The sequence below is a fragment of the Juglans regia genome, chromosome 3 (genome assembly GCF_001411555.2).
Source record: "Juglans regia cultivar Chandler chromosome 3, Walnut 2.0, whole genome shotgun sequence".
NCBI lineage: Eukaryota > Viridiplantae > Streptophyta > Magnoliopsida > Fagales > Juglandaceae > Juglans > Juglans regia.
Genome location: NC_049903.1, coordinates 16,011,334 through 16,029,380, shown reverse-complemented (window position 1 = coordinate 16,029,380; position 18,047 = coordinate 16,011,334). Strand labels below are relative to the sequence as shown.

General features: G+C 38.7%; 1 protein-coding gene and 1 pseudogene across 1 annotated transcript; both read left to right on the top strand.

Moving 5' to 3' along the window:
• The first annotated feature begins 1,768 nt into the window (after positions 1-1,768).
• On the top strand, positions 1,769-3,559 carry LOC109017099 (berberine bridge enzyme-like 18). The gene has a single exon (XM_018999412.2). The coding sequence runs from the start codon at positions 1,781-1,783 to the stop codon at positions 3,386-3,388; it is 1,608 nt and encodes a 535-aa protein (XP_018854957.2). The 5' UTR covers positions 1,769-1,780; the 3' UTR covers positions 3,389-3,559.
• Positions 3,560-3,777: 218 nt separating this feature from the next.
• LOC108999140 lies at positions 3,778-10,663 on the top strand (annotated as a pseudogene).
• Positions 10,664-18,047: the final 7,384 nt, after the last annotated feature.

Genomic DNA, 18,047 nt, shown 5'->3' with positions numbered 1-18,047 from the left:
CTGTGTCAGATCAAAAATCCTCAACAAGTGATATTGAGATTTTTACACAAGTCCTGGGTCAACGTTCAGGATATTTGAGGGGTTTGGGTCGTTGTGTAAAGCCTGGTCCCTCTTCCTCTTCTTCTGGGAATGCATCTATGACTTCTATAGAGCTAGAGAATGCGAATTCCAGAATCGAAGAATTGACTGCAAGACAGCATGAGTTAGAGGCTCAATTGGCAAAACAAGCAGATATGGAGATGCGCCTCAAACAACATGAAGAACAACAAGAAGAGTTCAGAAGACAGATGCAACTCCAAATGCAGCAGCTTATGCAACAGTACAGGCCTCCAAGCAACTGATGGATTTTGGAATTATCTATTTATGTACGAACAATACCTGTCTCGACTGTTATTTATTTAGTTTGCGCTTATTTTAACACTTTTGTGAGTGTTAAACATTTTCTAATGTATTGTGGCAAATAGTATGAATGTCTATTTGGTTTTCTATTATTGATTTAAATTAAAGAGATATCGTTCGAACGAACGTAAAACGTTCGAACTCTATGTAACGACAATAGCGTTCGAACGTAAACGTAATGTTCGAACGAAATTTATGTTTGTAGTGTTCGAACGATCACACAACGTTCGAACGTAAATAATTTCAGTCGTGTTCGAACATATCCTATACCGTTCGAACCCATATAGCGTTCGACCTGACCATTTAACGTTCGAACACAAAGACAATTCATAACGTTTGAACGAATTCATGTGTGTTCAAACATATTTCGAAATCGTTCAAACACGTTACTACTGTTCGAACTATTTTCTGGGACGAATTTAAACTGTGACAAAAATTTTTTTTCGTTCGAACGTGTTCGAACGGTTTCCTTCAATTTCGTCCCAAAAGAAATTTTTTGGGACAAAATGGTGATTTTCGTCCCAAAATACCTTTTGACACAGTGATATTGGAACGACTTTGGGACGAATTTTTTTCGTCCCAAAAATTTTTTCGGGACGAAATTGGGGTCTTTTGGGAAGAAAATTTTCATCCCAAAAGACCCTTTCTGTTGTAGTGTCAAAATCCTAATTAGCAAAGACACAGATTGTTGATCTCTTTGAATGACCAGCGTAATTAATAATAATAGATAATTCAGCAAAAAAATGATTTATAATTAATTACTATTTTAAACTTACTTTCACTACACGTACCGGGTTAGTTTGAAATTAAGATGGTAATCCTTTAAAAACAATAATAATAATAAAAAGAAAGAAATTAAGATGGTAATATCTTTTTAGGTAGAGTTTAGATAGTGAAATGAGATGAGATATTTTTATATAAAAATTGAAAGTTTAATAAAATATTATTAGAATATTATTTTTTAATATTATTATTTTAATATTTAAAAAAATTGAATTATTTATTATACTTTATATTAAAATTTTAAAAAAATATAATAGTTAAATGTGAAACGTGATGGCCTCGCTTTGTGAAGCTATGGCCTGGACTGGTTTTGCTGTCGGTTTTGTTTTGTTGGCAAGTTTTGAGACACGTTTGTCAAAGTTCTATGTTGTCAAATCGCCATGCAATTCGGACTTTACAACGTGCACGAAATTTCTCTTTTTCTATGTACGAAATTCATGATGGAATGGTTTCCTGCAAAGTTGAAAAATATGTACGTTATATGCAACAGCTGTTATGAGCACCATTGTACGCACAGTTTTCACATTAATTTCCAAGTATTCAACACTATAAATAAGGACGCTCGCATCCTGATTTTAGCACAGAAACACAAACAAAAATGAAGCCCGTTAGCTCTTCAGTGCTTATTCCATTTGTTATTACACTTCTTTTCTCATTTTTATGGGCAACTTCGGCTCACACTCATGAAGACTTCCTTCAATGCCTGACCCTTCATGCTGGAAACTCTACCTCCTCAATTTCTCAAGTCATTTACACCCCCGCCAATTCCTCATATTCATCTGTATTGGAATTCTCCATACAAAATCCTAGATTCTCAACACCTGCCACCCCGAAACCTCTAGTAATTATTACGCCATTGCATGTCTCCCAAATTCAAGCAACCATTAAGTGTTCCCAAAAACATGGCATGCAAATAAGAGTTAGAAGCGGTGGTCATGATTTTGAGGGCCTTTCTTATGTTTCTTATGTTCCATTTGTCATAATCGATCTGATAAATCTTCGTTCAATCAATGTTGATGTAGAAAATGGCACTGCATGGGTTGAAGCCGGTGCCACTATCGGTGAAGTATACTATAGGATTGCCGAGAAAAGTAGAAACTTTGGCTTTCCGGCGGGAGTTTGCCCGACTGTGGGTGTTGGTGGACACTTCAGTGGGGGAGGGTACGGCACCATGTTGCGCAAATATGGCCTTGCTGCAGATAATATTGTTGACGCCCAAATGATTGACGTTAAGGGCAGAATCCTTGACAGAGAATCCATGGGAGAAGATCTATTTTGGGCCATTCGAGGAGGTGGAGGGGCCAGCTTTGGAGTCATTGTTGCGTGGAAAATCAAGCTGGTTCATGTTCCATCAACTGTGACTGTATTCACAGTTAATAGGAACTTGGAACAAAATGCAACCAAGCTTGTTCATCGGTGGCAATATGTTGCAGACAAGCTTGATGAAGACCTATTCATTCTCGTCAACTCAAGTGCTGCCAATTCTAGCCAAGAAGGGAGGAAAACAATACAAGCCTCATTTGTGTCCTTGTATCTCGGAGGGATAGATAATCTCCTTTCATTGATGCAAGAAAGCTTCCCTGAACTGGGTTTGGTAAGAGAAGATTGCACTGAAATGAGCTGGATTGAATCTACCCTCTACTTCGCCGGGTTTCCAAGTGGGGAATCCTTGGATGTACTGCTAAGCAGGACTCCTCGAACAAGACCAACTTTTTTCAAAGCAAAATCTGACTACGTGATGGAACCTATTCCAGAAGTTGGCTTGGAAGGGATTTGGGAGAGATTTTTCGAAAAAGAGGCCGAGAAAGCAATTTTGGTGATGATTCCGTATGGGGGAAGAATGAGTGAAATCCCGGAATCTGCAATTCCTTTCCCACATAGAGTTGGTAACATCTACAAAATCCTAGACTGGGTGAATTGGGAAGAAGGAATTGCGGCATCCGAGAGGCATATAAGTTGGATCAGGAGGCTTTACAGTTACATGGCTGCCTATGTTTCAAAATCACCAAGAGCTGCATACATCAATTACAGGGACCTTGACATAGGAACAAATAGTAAGGAAGGCAACACAAGCTATAGACGGGCAAGTATATGGGGTACTAAATATTTCAAGGGCAACTTCAACAGGTTGGTTCATGTGAAGACCATGGTCGATCCCACTAATTTCTTCAGGAATGAACAAAGCATCCCAGCTCTTTCTGCATAGTGGTGAGAGGTGATGTTAAAGATGCTTAATTACAGAAGATATTGTACTCAACAATAAATCCCCTCTCTATCATGTTTTACCTATTATTCCATGTAATAAGCACATATCGTAAAGGCCATATATATCGATATTTTATGTGCATTGTAAAATAAAAGGGTTTCCCCAGATTGAGGCATATAACCTGCCAATGATATATATATATATATAAATTTTAAAATAATAATAATATTAAAAAAAATATTCTAATAATATTTTATTCAACTCATCTAAAATCATCGAGGTCTCGATTATATATAATATTCAGAACTACAGAGAAAGTCTCTGACAATTTCTAGTCACAGGAAGCGTGCCGCTAAAAAATGCTTTCCTTTTCAACAAAAAATTTACATATGGGTAGCAGAAGGTGGAAAAAATCCACAATCATTGTCCAATGCTTGAGCCTTCATGCTGGAAACTCCACCTCCTCAATTTCTCAAGTCATTTACACCCCGTTCAATTCCTCATATTCATCTGTATTGGAATTCTCCATACGAAATCCTAGATTCTCAACACCTGCCACCCCGAAACCTCTAGTCATTATTACACCATCGCATGTCTCCCAAATTCAAGCAGCTATTAATTGTTCCCAAAAGCATGGCCTGCAAATCAGAGTTAGAAGCGGTGGTCATGATTTTGAGGGCCTTTCTTATGTATCTGATGTTCCATTTCTCATAATCAATATGATAAATCTTCGATCAATTAGTATTGATGCAGAAAATGACATGGCTTGGGTTGAATCCGGAGCCATTATTGGTGAAGTTTATTATAGGATTGCTGAGAAAAGTATAATTTTTTGCTTACTGGTGGGACTTTGCCCGATTGTGGGTGTTGGCATGGACACTTTAGTGGGGGAGGGTATGGCACCTTGATGCGCAAATACAGCGTTGCTACAGATAATATTATTGACGCACAAATGATTGATGTCAAGGGTAGAATCCTTGACCGAAAATCCATGGGGGAAGATTTGTTTTGGGCCATTCGAGGAGGTGGAGGGTCCAGTTTTGGAATCATTGTTGCGTGGAAAATCAAGCTGGTTCATGTTCCATCAACCGTGACTATATTCACAGTTAATAGGAACTTGGAACAAAATGCAACCAAGCTTGTTTATCAGTGCAAGATGTTGCAAACAAAGTTCATGAAGATCTATTCATTCGTGTTGTGTTAACTGGTGCCAATTCTGTTCGGGATATCAACACAGCGGAATGAATAAAAATGGAAATAAAGGAGCACACTTACGCATTCAGTGACACCAAGAATTTAACATGGTTCGGCAACTGCTTACATCCACAGAAAAATGCTTCACTAATTAATAGTGGAACATGAGAAAATATTACAGAAGTGGAGGATCACACTTCACTCAACTCAACTCTCTTCTTTTCTCTTAGAGATGTCCTAGCTCTCTCTCTTTTCTCTTCTTCCTTGGTGTGTCTGAGGCTCTCGCTGAGAACCTCAATTTATAGGCAAATATCAGTACGAATGCATTTAATTTGCATTCAATTGGTACTGCAAATGCAGCTACCTGCTACGCGCTGAGCAGCCATTGTGGATTACTCAGGCATGGGCATGGACTTCAACAATTCTCCCCTTCCATGTCCATCTACCTAGATGCTATCCATTCTATCTATGTCTTTGCATAACTCAAGCTTCTCACTTGTAACCACCTTCGTCTGCATGTCCGCTGGATTCTCTTTCGTATGGATCTTCACAAGCTTCAATAGATGTTCTTCCATCGCTTCACATATTCAATGATAGCAGATATCAATATGCTTGGTGCGGGAATGGTACATTGAATTCTTGCTCAAGTCTAGAGCACTTTGACTATCACAATGTACCTTGTAGTCTTCTTAACTAACACCTAGTTCTTGGAAAAAATGCTTCATCCATAACATCTCTTTCCCAGTTTTTGTTGCGGCAATGTATTCTGCCTCTGTTGTAGATAAAGCAACACACTTCTGCAATTTGGAATGCCAAGAGACAGCTCCTCCTGCAAAGGTGAAGAGAAATCCCGAAGTAGATTTCCTACTATCCAAATCTCCTGTCATATCTGAATCAGTATAGCCTTCCAAAACTGGTTTAGCTCCCCCAAAACACAAGCACATCTTCAATGTACCTTTTAGGTACCTGAGAATTCACTTGATTGCTTCCCAATGATCATTTCCTAGATTTGAAAGAAATCTGCTCACCATGCCTACAACATGAGCAATATCTGGTCTAGTACAAACCATTGCATACATTAGGCTTCCTACTGCTGAAGAATAGGGGACTACTCCTATCTCTTCAATCTCTTTCTTTGAAGAAGGACACAAGTTCTTGCTCAATTTGAAGTGGTTAGCAAGTGGAGTATTGACTGGCTTAGCATCTCCCATGTTGGAATGTTTGATAACCCGTTCAACATATTTTTGTTGTGATAGCCACACCCTTTTGGCTTTCCTATCACGAACAATCTTCATGCTCAAAATTTGTTGTGCTGGGCCTAAGTCCTTCATTTCAAAGGCCTTGGATAGTTCCTTTTTTAGTTTGTTAATCATGGACATATCCTCACCAATGATTAACATATCATCAATGTAAAGAAGTAGTATGACAAACTTTTCATCCTGGAATCTTCGAACATAGACACACTGATCTGCAACAAGTCTTTTGTAACCATGACTCATCATGAATGAGTCGAACTTCTTGTACCATTGCATCGGCGCTTGCTTGAGGCCATATAGACTCTTCTTTAGCTTGCAGACTAAGTGATCTTTCCCTGGAGCTTCAAACCCTTTTGGTTGTTCCATATAGATTTCCTCCTCCAAATCTCCATGGAGAAAGGCTGTCTTCACACCCATCTGCTCGAGATCCAAATTCAAGTAGGCTACCAATCTGGATTGACATCATCTTCACCATCGGAGAAAATATTTTGTCAAAGTCGATTCCATTCTTCTGTTGGAATCCTTTGACAACCAATCTGGCCTTGTGTTTTATCAGCTTTCCTAGACCATCTTTCTTCAACTTGAATACCTATTTGTTCTTTAGGACTTTATTTCATTCAGGAAGTTTCACCAACTCATAAGTCTGATTTTTCTGCAAAGAACTCATCTCTTCTTGCATTGCCTGCACCCATAGGCTTCTATCAGCATGAGTTTGAACTTCCTGGAAGCTCACTGGCTCCCTCTCATCAATAAGCAAAATATAGTCTAATTCTGAATATCGCTTCGACGGAATCAGTAGGCGGCCTCTTGTCGATCTTCTTGGTTGAGCTTCATCAACCAAAGGAGGTTCATCACCATCTAACCTCTGTGGTGGTACACTAGCTTCTAGTGGAGAGGATTCTTGCTCCCCCTATATACACCCTGAGCTTCTTCTTTTGCTTCTGGATCTAAATCCTGCACATCCTCATTATCTGTGGCAAACTGTAATGGTGTAGGATTTGGAGTATAGGAACTAAGCTCTCTTGATGGTGAGGAAGCTTCAGTTCCTATGTGCTAGTTTTCATGGAACACAACATCCCTACTTCTGACAATTCTCTTTGTCATTGAATCCCATAACTTGTATCCGAATTCTTCACCTCCATATCCAACAAAGATACATGGAGTTGACTTGACATCGAGCTTCTGTCTCAACTCTTTGGATACGTGTGCAAAGACTTTGCACCAAAATGCTCTCAAGTGAGAGTAATAGACATCTTTTCTAGACCAAACATTCTCAGGAACTTCAAATTCCAATGGTGCAGAAGGTGATTTGTTGATCAGGTACCAGGCAGCATGAACAACTTCACCCCAGAATGGCTTTGGTAACTTGGTCATACTGAGCATGCATCTTGTTCTTTCCATGATGGTCCGAGTCATTCTTTCGGCTAAACCATTGTGTTGAGGGGTATATGAGACCATCTTCTCATGTCGAATACCGTGATTAGCGCAATATGCAGTGAACCTTTTGGAAATATATTATCCACCATTGTTCGTTCGCAGGCACTTCAACTACTTTCCCGTATCTCTTTCCACTAGGGTGTGGAAACTCTTGAAGTACTCGAAGACCTGATCTTTTGATTTCAAAACATATACCCAAACCTTTCGTGAAGCATCATCAATGAATGTCATGAAATATCTGTTACCTCCCAATGACACTTCTTCCATAGGACCACATACATCAGAGTGTACCAGAGTCAACAACTCTGATCCTCTCTTTGTAGAGGAATTAAACGAGACTCTGCATTGTTTGCCAAACAAACAGTACTCACAAGGGTTTAACGTTGATCCTTTGGCAACTTTGATGAGTGCCTTCTTCACAAGCGTATCCAACCCCTTTTTCACCCATGTGTTCGAGTCTCTTGTGCCACAAATTATGTGATGCCTTGTCTTCCACTGCATTGTGGCTTTCACAACCGATCTTCACATGGGTCTTGTACAACATACCGCAAATATGTCATCGGGCGACAACTATGGCACCTTGTGACAGCTTCCAAGTGCCTTTGCTAAAATAGCTGTCATAGCCATGTTGATCAAGGGCAGTTCCAGAAATCAGGATAAGCGAAGGTCAGGAATGTGTCAAACATCATTCAACACCATGGTGCAACCAATGTTGGTTTTTATTTGCACTTTGCCAACTCCCACGATCTTCGAGGAACTGGCATTTCCCATCCTTACCGTACCAAAGTTTCCTGCTTTGTATGAGTGAAAAATTCACTATGGGAAGTGGTGTGGTATGATGCTGCTATGTCTACCACCCACTCAACATCGTGGCTTGCAACGTGCAGACATGTCTCGCCACTGGTGGAGAGCATCGCCACATCTCCCGAAAGAGTGACAAGAGTTTCACCATCTTCTTTCTTCAGCTTACTGCTTTGACCTTGCTCCCTTAAAAACTTGCGACAATTTTTCCTCATGTGGCATTCTTTGCCACAATGGTAACACTTCATGTTACCCATCTGCTGCTTCCTGCTATTGTTGGACTTTCCACGTGGTTGAGACTTCCCTTTGTTTCTGCCTCCACATCTCCCTTTATCATTACCTTGAGGCCTTTCTCTACTCTCGGTGACAAGGACATGAGATTGATTCATGCTTATCTCCTTTCGTCTAGCCTCCTTATTGAACAAGGCATCCTTAACCATCGTCACAGTAAGTTTCCATCTGGAGTAGAGTTACTTAGGGAGACCACCAGCGTCTCCCAACTGTCTGGTAATGAATTGAGAAGTAGCAGAGCTTGTTCTTCATTGCCAAGATTCAACTTAACAGACTCGAGCTAGTTAACTAGGTTTTGAAACTCGCTAGAGCGGTCGGCAACAGAGGTGTCACTCTTCAACTTCAAGTTAACGAGTCGTCTTATCAAGAGGGCCTTGTCTCGAGTAGTCTTAGCTTGATACATATCCTCCAACTTTTTTCAAAGGTTATATGCATCTGTCTCTTGTGCCACATGGTGAAAGACACTATGGTCGATCCATTGCCTGATTTGACCGATAGTCTTCTTATGCATCTTATTCCACACTTGATCCGTATATTCATTTGGCTTTCTCTCTTCATTTTCTAGGGGGTCAGACAGATCTTTACAATTCAAGAGATCCTCTATCCAAGGTCTCCAAAGATTGTAGTTTGAGATAGTCAGCTTTATCATGGCCTCTGATGTTGAATCCTCCATGGATTTAGACTGATTCTAAATACAAAATGCAAGTATAGGATCTTTGATGTAGAATATTGCAAAACGAACAACACCATTGTGTCTAGGAAGCCTGATTTTGCTGGAAATGAGTCTTGTTTCATCAAAATCGGACTCAAATAGCACAAGGATGAGCAAAAAACCAAAACATGAACTTTGTCGCGCGTGCAGTATGTGGCGAGCGAAAAATGCGTAGGCGCATGGTAGTCACGCGCCTTTCAATGGTCAGTAGAGCGTAAAACACATGGACATCATGAGTAAATACTTCTCTGGAGCTCGTGTGGCGCCTGGTGCGTGTGGGGTCACGCGCTCGATCCTCTCCTTGGCACGTGTGGCGTTCGTCCGGCCTTTAGTTTTCACCACTTTTCTTGTCTCGATGAGACGAACACAGTGCTATGCTCAAATTTGCAAACTGAGCAACACACTAAAAATGAGTTTTTTGTAAAAACTCCTTCCAGTAATCGCTCTTGTACCACTTGTTGGGGAAAACAACACAACGAAATGAATAAAAGCGAAAATAAAAGAGCACACCCATGCACTTAGTGACACTAAAAATTTAACGTTGTTTAGCAACTGCCTACATGCACAGAAAAGAGCTTCACTAATAAATATTGGAACACAAGAAAATATTACAGAGGAAGAGGATCACACTCCACTCAACTCAACTCTCTTCTTTTCTCTTAGAGCTCTCCTGGCTCTCTCTCTTTTCTCTTCTTCCTTGGTGTGTCTGAGGCTCTCCCTTGGAGCCTCCATTTATAGGCAAATATCAGTATGAATGCATTTAATTTGCATTATATTGGTAACTGCAAATGCAGTTACCTGCTGAGCTCTGAGCAGCCATTGTGGACTGCTTAGGCATGGGCATGGACTTCAACAAATTCAAGCCAAGAAGGAAGGAGGAAAATACAAGCTTCATTTAGTTCCTTGTATCTTGGAGGGATAGATAATCTCCTTTCATTGATGCAAGAGAGCTTCCCTGATCTGGGTTTGGTAAGAGAAGATTGCACTAAAATGAGCTGGATTGAATCAGTCCTATACTCTGGCGGATTTCCAAGTGGCTAATCCCTTGATGTTCTACCAAACAGGACTCCCCTAATAAGACCTTTTTTCAAAGCAAAATCTGACTATGTGATGGAATCTATTGCCGAAGTTGGCTTCGATGGGATTTGGGAGAGATTTTATGAGAAAGAGGTAGAAACAACATTATTGATCTTCACTCCCTATGGGTAGAAAATGAGTGAAATTTCAGAGTCTGCAATTCCTTTCCCCCATAGAGCTGGTAATATCTACAAAATCCAATACTTGGTCTATTGGGAAGATGAAGGAATTGCAGCATCTAAGCAGCATATAAGTTGGATAAGGAGGTTGTACAGTTACATGGCTGCCTATGTTTCAAAATCTCCAAGAGCTGCATATATGAATTATAGGGACATTGACATAGGAAAAAATAATAACAAAGGCAAGACAAGCTATAGACGGGCAAGTATATGAGGTGCTAAATATTTCAAGAAAAACTTTAACAGGTTGGTTCATGTGAAGATTATGATCGATCCTGCTAATTTCTTCAGGAATGAACAAAGCATTCCGGCTCTTTCATCTTGGTGATTAGTGGTGATATTTAGAGATCTATTTGATCTCTAAATTAAAAATTGCATGTACTCGGCGATAACGCCTTTTTCTCTACCTATTTTCACCTATTGATCTTCCATTTAATATGCGTAGCTAACGGCTATATATGGATACACACACGCACGCACACACTGGATTGTAAATTTTTCTGGTTAAATTTCAAAGATATAAATATATTTATGTATATATTTATATTAATGAGGCATGCATGTTCATGGAATCATACAAAAACAATATTTATTTTCTGACATGATCATGATGATCATGTTCAAATCTTTCTCATTATTTATATCAATTATATTTTGGATTGGTTTGTTTATAATTTGGTTATATATGAATACATGAGCGATACTCAATTACTAATTAATTAATTATGAGATTTTAAAAAGGAAGTCTTTAAAAAATATTTCCGGTCATAAGCGCTAATAATGCTTTCATTTTCAGCATTTTTTACATTGATGGGCACTGCTAGCTAGCAAAAAGAAGAAGAAGAAGAAGATGATGGTCAGCACGGATCATTATTGTCAATATTGTACCACGTTATGCATAGATATGTTGCGATTTTTTTTTTGATAGAAAATAACTTCATTTCATAAAGGCATAACACCTTGAGATAGGTTACAATAGTGTTGATCAATGAAAATTACATTCTCAATGATAAAAGGTATACTATTCCACCAAATAAATATATCTTCAATGGACCAGGCATGTCTTGCAAGTCTATGGGTAGCCTCATTTGTGAATCTGCTGCAATGCTGAATACTGCACTGAGGGAAAGTTTGCATCAAACCTTTTACCTCTGTTACAGTCAATCATATAGCTGCATTAGACTCAGATGATCTGTTAATCTCTTCTTCTAGGAACAAACAATCACTTTTAATAATTAGCTTAGGAATACCCAAACGCATGCACAATTGAAGGCCTCTCAACAATGCCACAGCTTCAACTTGTTCTGGTTCCAAGAAAACAGATTCCACTCTACTAGATGCCATAAGAACTTCACCCATATGGTTCCTCAAAACCACACCCATACCAGCTTTGTTTAAATAAAAAAAGAGAGCTCCATCAATATTTAGCTTAAGAGAGTCTTCTGGAGGGGCTGACCATCTGTACACCAGGTATTTAGAACTATGAAGCCCTAGCTGATGTCTAACCACAACACTATGCAATTTGTTTGTAAAAGCAAAGCCAATAATTTGCTGAGGTGGTAAAGCAATCTGTTTATGAACCATCTTGTTCCTTCTGAACCAAAAAGCCCAAACCATCAAGAAGAAATCAGCCAGTTCCTCAGAAGTGCCTTTGAATAAAATATCCATTGCAGCAGTGAGAAAAGAGCTGATTTGGCCTCCATTTTGGAAAACTAGAAACCTACTCCTCAAAAATTCATAGATGGAAGGGCATAATATCAACACATGCCTCAAATCCTCAAGTGGATGTTGACAAAAACTGCATTTCCCTTCAATGTCCAGTTTTCTCTTAATCAGATTGGCCTTGGTTGATAAACTGTCTTTACACGCCCTCCAAGCAAAAACCTTAACCTTATGGGGGACTTGTAACTTCCATAGAGCAGTTCAGAATTTTTTCATCAAAGCCCCATTAGAGGATTCCCCATGCGTTGATTCCAAGAAAGTTTAAAGAATCTATAAGCACTTTTGATAGAAAAAGATCCAGACTTCTCATGTTCCCACATCCAATGATCTACAACTCCAGTATGACTTGGACGCAATCTGAGAATAGCATCCACAATATTTGGATTGAAAAGAGCTCTAACTTTAGCAATGTCCCACCATTTAGTACTTGGATCAATAAGAGATAAAACTTGATTGTTCAATTGACAAAGTTGCTCAATACTCTGCGATTTAAGTAAAGATTAGGTGGGTTAATATTTTATATACAAAATCTAATTTTTAAAATCCTCTATAATTCTTAGGTTATTTTATTATCTGGAGTTTTTAAATTTAAACCAGCAAATTCAAATTAAATAATTAGAATTTTTACTACATGAAACTTTCTCACTTTTAAAGTAGGCTAAAATATATGAGATATCCTAAAAAAGGGAAAATTCTAGAAATTGTTGACAGTTGCCATACTTCCTACCCATTAGAAGCTGACAAAGTTAACGCGATTCTTCATTGCACAAGTACATTCTGATGGAGGAGATTCCAGAAAACTACGGCGGCTTCAAGAAGGAGAACGATTTTGAGTTCTCCGGCAAAGATGGTGGCATGGCTTTAGAACTCATAATGAAGGTTGGATCAACTAAAACCATTGAGTTACCCGCATTGGAGGTACCAAATATGGTTCTTTTACTCTTGATGTTAACATGGATTGATGTTGCTTGGAGCTTTGATAAAAATAAATGCTAATTAAAAATGGTGGTAGGTTGGAAGCACATTGGTTTGGGATTTGAGTGTTTTGGGCTGGGAAGTGAATTACAAGGAGGAATTCATTCCGATCGATGAGGGTTCTTACACTATCATTGTGCAGAAGGCCTAGAAGATGAGCTCTCAGGAAGGACCTATTCACAACAGTTTCAGAACCAATGAACCTGGGAAAGTTGTCCTCACGATCGAGAACACTTTGAGCAAGAAGAAGAGGGTTCTGCATTGTTAAGAGGTAAACAAAAGCTACTAATTTATCTTGGATTCATGTGTAGGGCCGAGGACAGATGAAAAAAAAGTGGAAGAGAAATTTATTATTTTGATTTGTTACATTTATTTGAGTTGGGGGGGGATATAGTCAAATTGAAAGTTTCATTCTTTTGCAGAAGTAAAATATCAATAATGTATGTAATTTTGATTTGTTGCTCCGTTTGGATCATTTGCCATGGGGTTTTCTTTTGCAGATTCGTGAGAGTGAAAGATTGTATTTTTCTATGTTTTAAAGAAATTAATTGAGATGATGTTTTTCTTTTCTTGTGTATTTTCTGTTCCTTAATTTTGTCACGGTTTTCTCAAATTTGTACTTCAAAATATTATTTTCCATCCTAATCGTTTTATCCCTTAACCACTCACACCCTGCCACCCCCAGGGCCATCCGCCCGGGCCTCCCTCTCCCCCCCAAAAAAAAACAAAATACTCCAATCAGCCCCATTTAGGCGAAGAACCTGTTTTTGGGCCACTGGGCCTCGACCTTGCCCCTTGTGGGCACGGGGGTCTGGACAGTTGGGAGTGAATTGGCCCCCAGGGTTGTCCACCCCGATGCCCAGGGTGAGAGAGCGCTTCCAAAGAGAGAGAGAGAGATGGGCTTGGGGGCAATGACAACCGGATGGGACAGCAGGAAGAGGGGTTTAAAACAAAACCCTACACCAAAATGATGTCATTTTAGTAAAAAGATTTGTTTTGGGCTGAGTGGTTGTGATGCCCTCAATCCCTATAATTCCAATAGTGATAATTAAAATTAACATAATAGAAGTAAGTGGATCAATCAAGTTGTTGAACTCTAAAGAAAAAGCCATTATTGATGGTCCAAGATCATATATATTGATATATATAACTGTTATTTATATGCTGAATAGATAGATTGACAGAAAAAATCATAACTATACTTAACAATAAAATACAAGGAAAAGCCCACATATGGGGAAGATTTTTGTTGTCTTCGGAAAAAGGAGAAGTCACACCCCTATTGACATAGGAATTATTATTAAAGTGAACGGTATGATCCATGAATATTGGTATGTATATTCCAGAAAAATAAATAAAAATCTTTTATTCTTAGTTAACTATTTTTGATTCATTAGCTCTTATTTTTTTATTTTTTTGAAAGGAGTCAACTAATAAAAAAAATTAAGATAAGATATGTAAAACTAAAATATTTTTTTTTTCTTAATTGTTCTAAATCTTTTCCAAATACTTCAAACAACAAAATATTTCAAATCATGAAGTAGAATTGGTCCAATGAGATGACCAAGTTACCCTCTCTTGGGATTTAATGGAGACTAAAATGTCGGAACATGCAATGCAAAGCTACATACTCCTTCGCCCCCTCCCCCTGGGGTTCATTACAAACAACATGCAATATGCATATAATAGTATGCAATAATCGTAGCAGAAAATTTGTTTAATTTTGGATTGTACTAGAATAAACTAAAATCCAAAATTACTTTTCATAACATTAACATCTATGCTGGTTGGCTATCCTTAAAAAAACACAACCTTAAACCAAACAAAGTATTGTACTAAGTGAGGATTTGAATCTAAATTTCTAACTTTGACCTTGGAATTTCTAAGCAAAAAAGCATACATAAACTTGAAATTTATAACTTGAACACTCTAAGTGAGGATTTGAACCTAAATTATGCTTGAATGCTTAACCCTGAAACTTCTCATGATTAACACTCTAAAACATGACCTCACAAACATGTTCAGTTGCTAATCTCACTTCAAAATATTCAAATTTGAATAGGACCATAATTAGAACAATCTTTATAAAACATCATCAAAACCATGACTCATTCTTTGTTTCCCTTTGTTCATTACAACCGAGCACTACATGGCAAGCAAAGCTTTTGGTATAATCATGACCAAAATTAATCCAACAAGTGTTAAAATCAAGCATTTACATCTAGCTAAAATATACTTGGAAAGGGAAACCATTTAATACAAAAAAATCTAGCCTTTGCCGAAACATGAGTACTATTGCAAAACTTTGCAAACTATCTTCTATTCTTATGATCCTCTAATACAAATTTATAATCATGCAATATACTCTTGTTACAAGCTTAAATAGGAGTTGTTAACATCATTCAAGACATAAAAGTCTACTTTAGTAAAACTTAAACTCAAGAACATCATTCCAAGATCCATGTGTAGTATGCTTTGTTTGTAATGTTCATTAGGTTCTAAAATCTTCAAGGTGATCCAAGATTGTAACATGTTTTCAAACTACATTTCTTGAAAGTTCTAAGACACTAATCTTCATACAAATCCAAAAATACACATGTGACAAAGTCATATACATAAGCCAAAGTTCAACCAAGATAGGCATAAATGAATATGCTATTTAATAGCTTCCAACACCCAAAATCTCTCATATTTGAACAATACCCTCAATTCACAAGCCCAAAACCGAGACTACTTTCACCATACAAATCACAAAAATCATCATTAGAACTAAGAATTTGAGTCAACAATACTTGTAACAAAGTGGCTAACTGAGATGCTTTTGTTACCCTTTTTGTTTCATGTAACTTCTAATATGGAAACCTTAGGTAAGGATCATAAATCTTAATACCAAAAGCAAATTCTAAGCTTATCAAAACTGAATTTACCAAGCAAGTCCTACGGCTACATGGCACTTCAAATGCCCAAATCAACAAAAGACTCATGCTAACTGAATTCAGACTATACCAACTTCACCAAAATCAAGTATTTCACTTAAAGAAAATCCTTCCAACACACATGCTAACATGTTCTTAACTTGAGTATAAAAAATATAAGAGAAAGATGAGGAAAGAGGGCTTACCGAAATTAGCACTAACAGAAAAAGCTTGCTCCCCTTCTATCCTTTCTCTCACACTTGGTTTCTCTTTTGTGCAAAGTTTGTTGTGCTTATCTTATGTAAGTGAGGATGACCGAGGGTGGATGCGGGAATAAAAGAAACTTGAGATGAGAGGGAGGGGGTTTCGGTACAAGGCAGGGCATGGGCTAAAATGCTTGTTGTGTGTGAAGTTAGACAAGTGATTAGATGCAAAGGATTCAAGCAAACCTAGAGGCATGAGAGAGGGGCGGGTTGCTTGAGTGAAAAGGGATTTTGTTGGCTTGAAAAGCTATCAACTTGGGGTAGGGTATGGGCTGTGCAGGCAGGCCAAGCATGGTTGGTTTCAGTTGCTTGTGAGGAGTGCAATAGTGTGTGAAAAGGCATGCATCATATTAAGTGTGTTGGGCGGTTTTGGAGGGTCAATTTTGCTAGGCACAATTGGTATATGCAAGCGGTAGGTAAACATAGGAATAAAAAAAAGTAAAAATGACAAAAAAACCATACCCCCCCCTCTCTCTCTCTATCTTTCCCCGTAAACTTTTCTTTCTTATTCAGTTTCTTCTTTCTCGTCTCTCTTTCTCATCTCTCTTTCAGTTTCTTCTTTCCTTGCCTTTTTTTTTATATATATTTTTCTGGGATCAATTATTTTGTGGTTGGTTCTGTGTTTTTTATCCAAGAATTTTGAATAGATCTATCTGTTGGATAAGTTTTTTTTTCCTTCTTCATACACTAGAAGAACAAGGCCTTGGCCAATACCCCAAACACCTTCAACCACATGGGGAATGCATAAACTTCCCACCAAACAAAAGCACTCAACAGAGATATTTTTGACCAAACCAGAGGCTATGCAAAACACAGAAACAACCAGACCCAGATGCAGGCACAACATAAATGACAATAGTAGAACAATCACTGTCTTCTGGCTACAAGTTTCAGCTCCATCGGGAATTAGCTGAGAACCCAGATGACAATTCAACCTTCATTCCACCAAGTCTAGACTCTGAGGCCATCACAGATACCTTGAAATCTTTATTCCCGACAAGTTCTGCAACTTCCTCTATCAATTTCCAGAGCTACCCACCTGAAATAATTTCAAGAGACTCCAACCCCACCCAAGATCTTGGCCTATCCCTCCACTCTTTCCAGGACCATTCAGCTCCAAACGGCTAGACCCTTTTTGCGAGGTCAGCTTCAGTATTACCACGGAGAGAGAGGGAATCTCTTGCAGCGTGATTTGGGATGGAAGAGAGGGAAGGGTCTTGCCGTCATGCAGTGTGGGTCTGAGGAGAGAGAGGGAAGGTCTTGTAGGGTGATTTGGGATGGAGGAGAGGGAAGGGTCTTGTTTTTACATATCGTTTTGTTTTTTGCCAACTTAGCAGCCGTTTACACGACGCTTGAGACAAGTGACTGTATTAAGCATTTTTCTTTGGAGGATTGAATTCAAAATTGATGGAGGGCTGTGTAGACCTGGTGCAAGGCTGCAGAGGGGCAAGGTATGGTCCTTAGAAAAAAGGTGTAAGACTTTGTAAGAAAGCATGGTTTTACCTAGGGCTGTACACAAACCGGCCGGACCAACCGCCGCCGACTCAAACCGACCATCGGATTCAGGAACCGGCCGAAACCGGCAGAGAACCAGTCGGCTGGCGGTAGGAAATTAAGGAAACCGACGTCGGCCGATTCGGTCTGCGGTTCAATCTTGGTCTAAACCGACAAACCGGCCGACGTCTTATATATATATTTTTTAAAATATATTTCTTATATAAAACGACACTGTTTCACTTAAATAAGTGAAACGGTGCCGTTTTTCCCTTGAAACTTAAAAAAAAAACATATGGAACGGCGCCGTTTGGCTTAAAAGCCAAACGGCGTCATTTCAAAA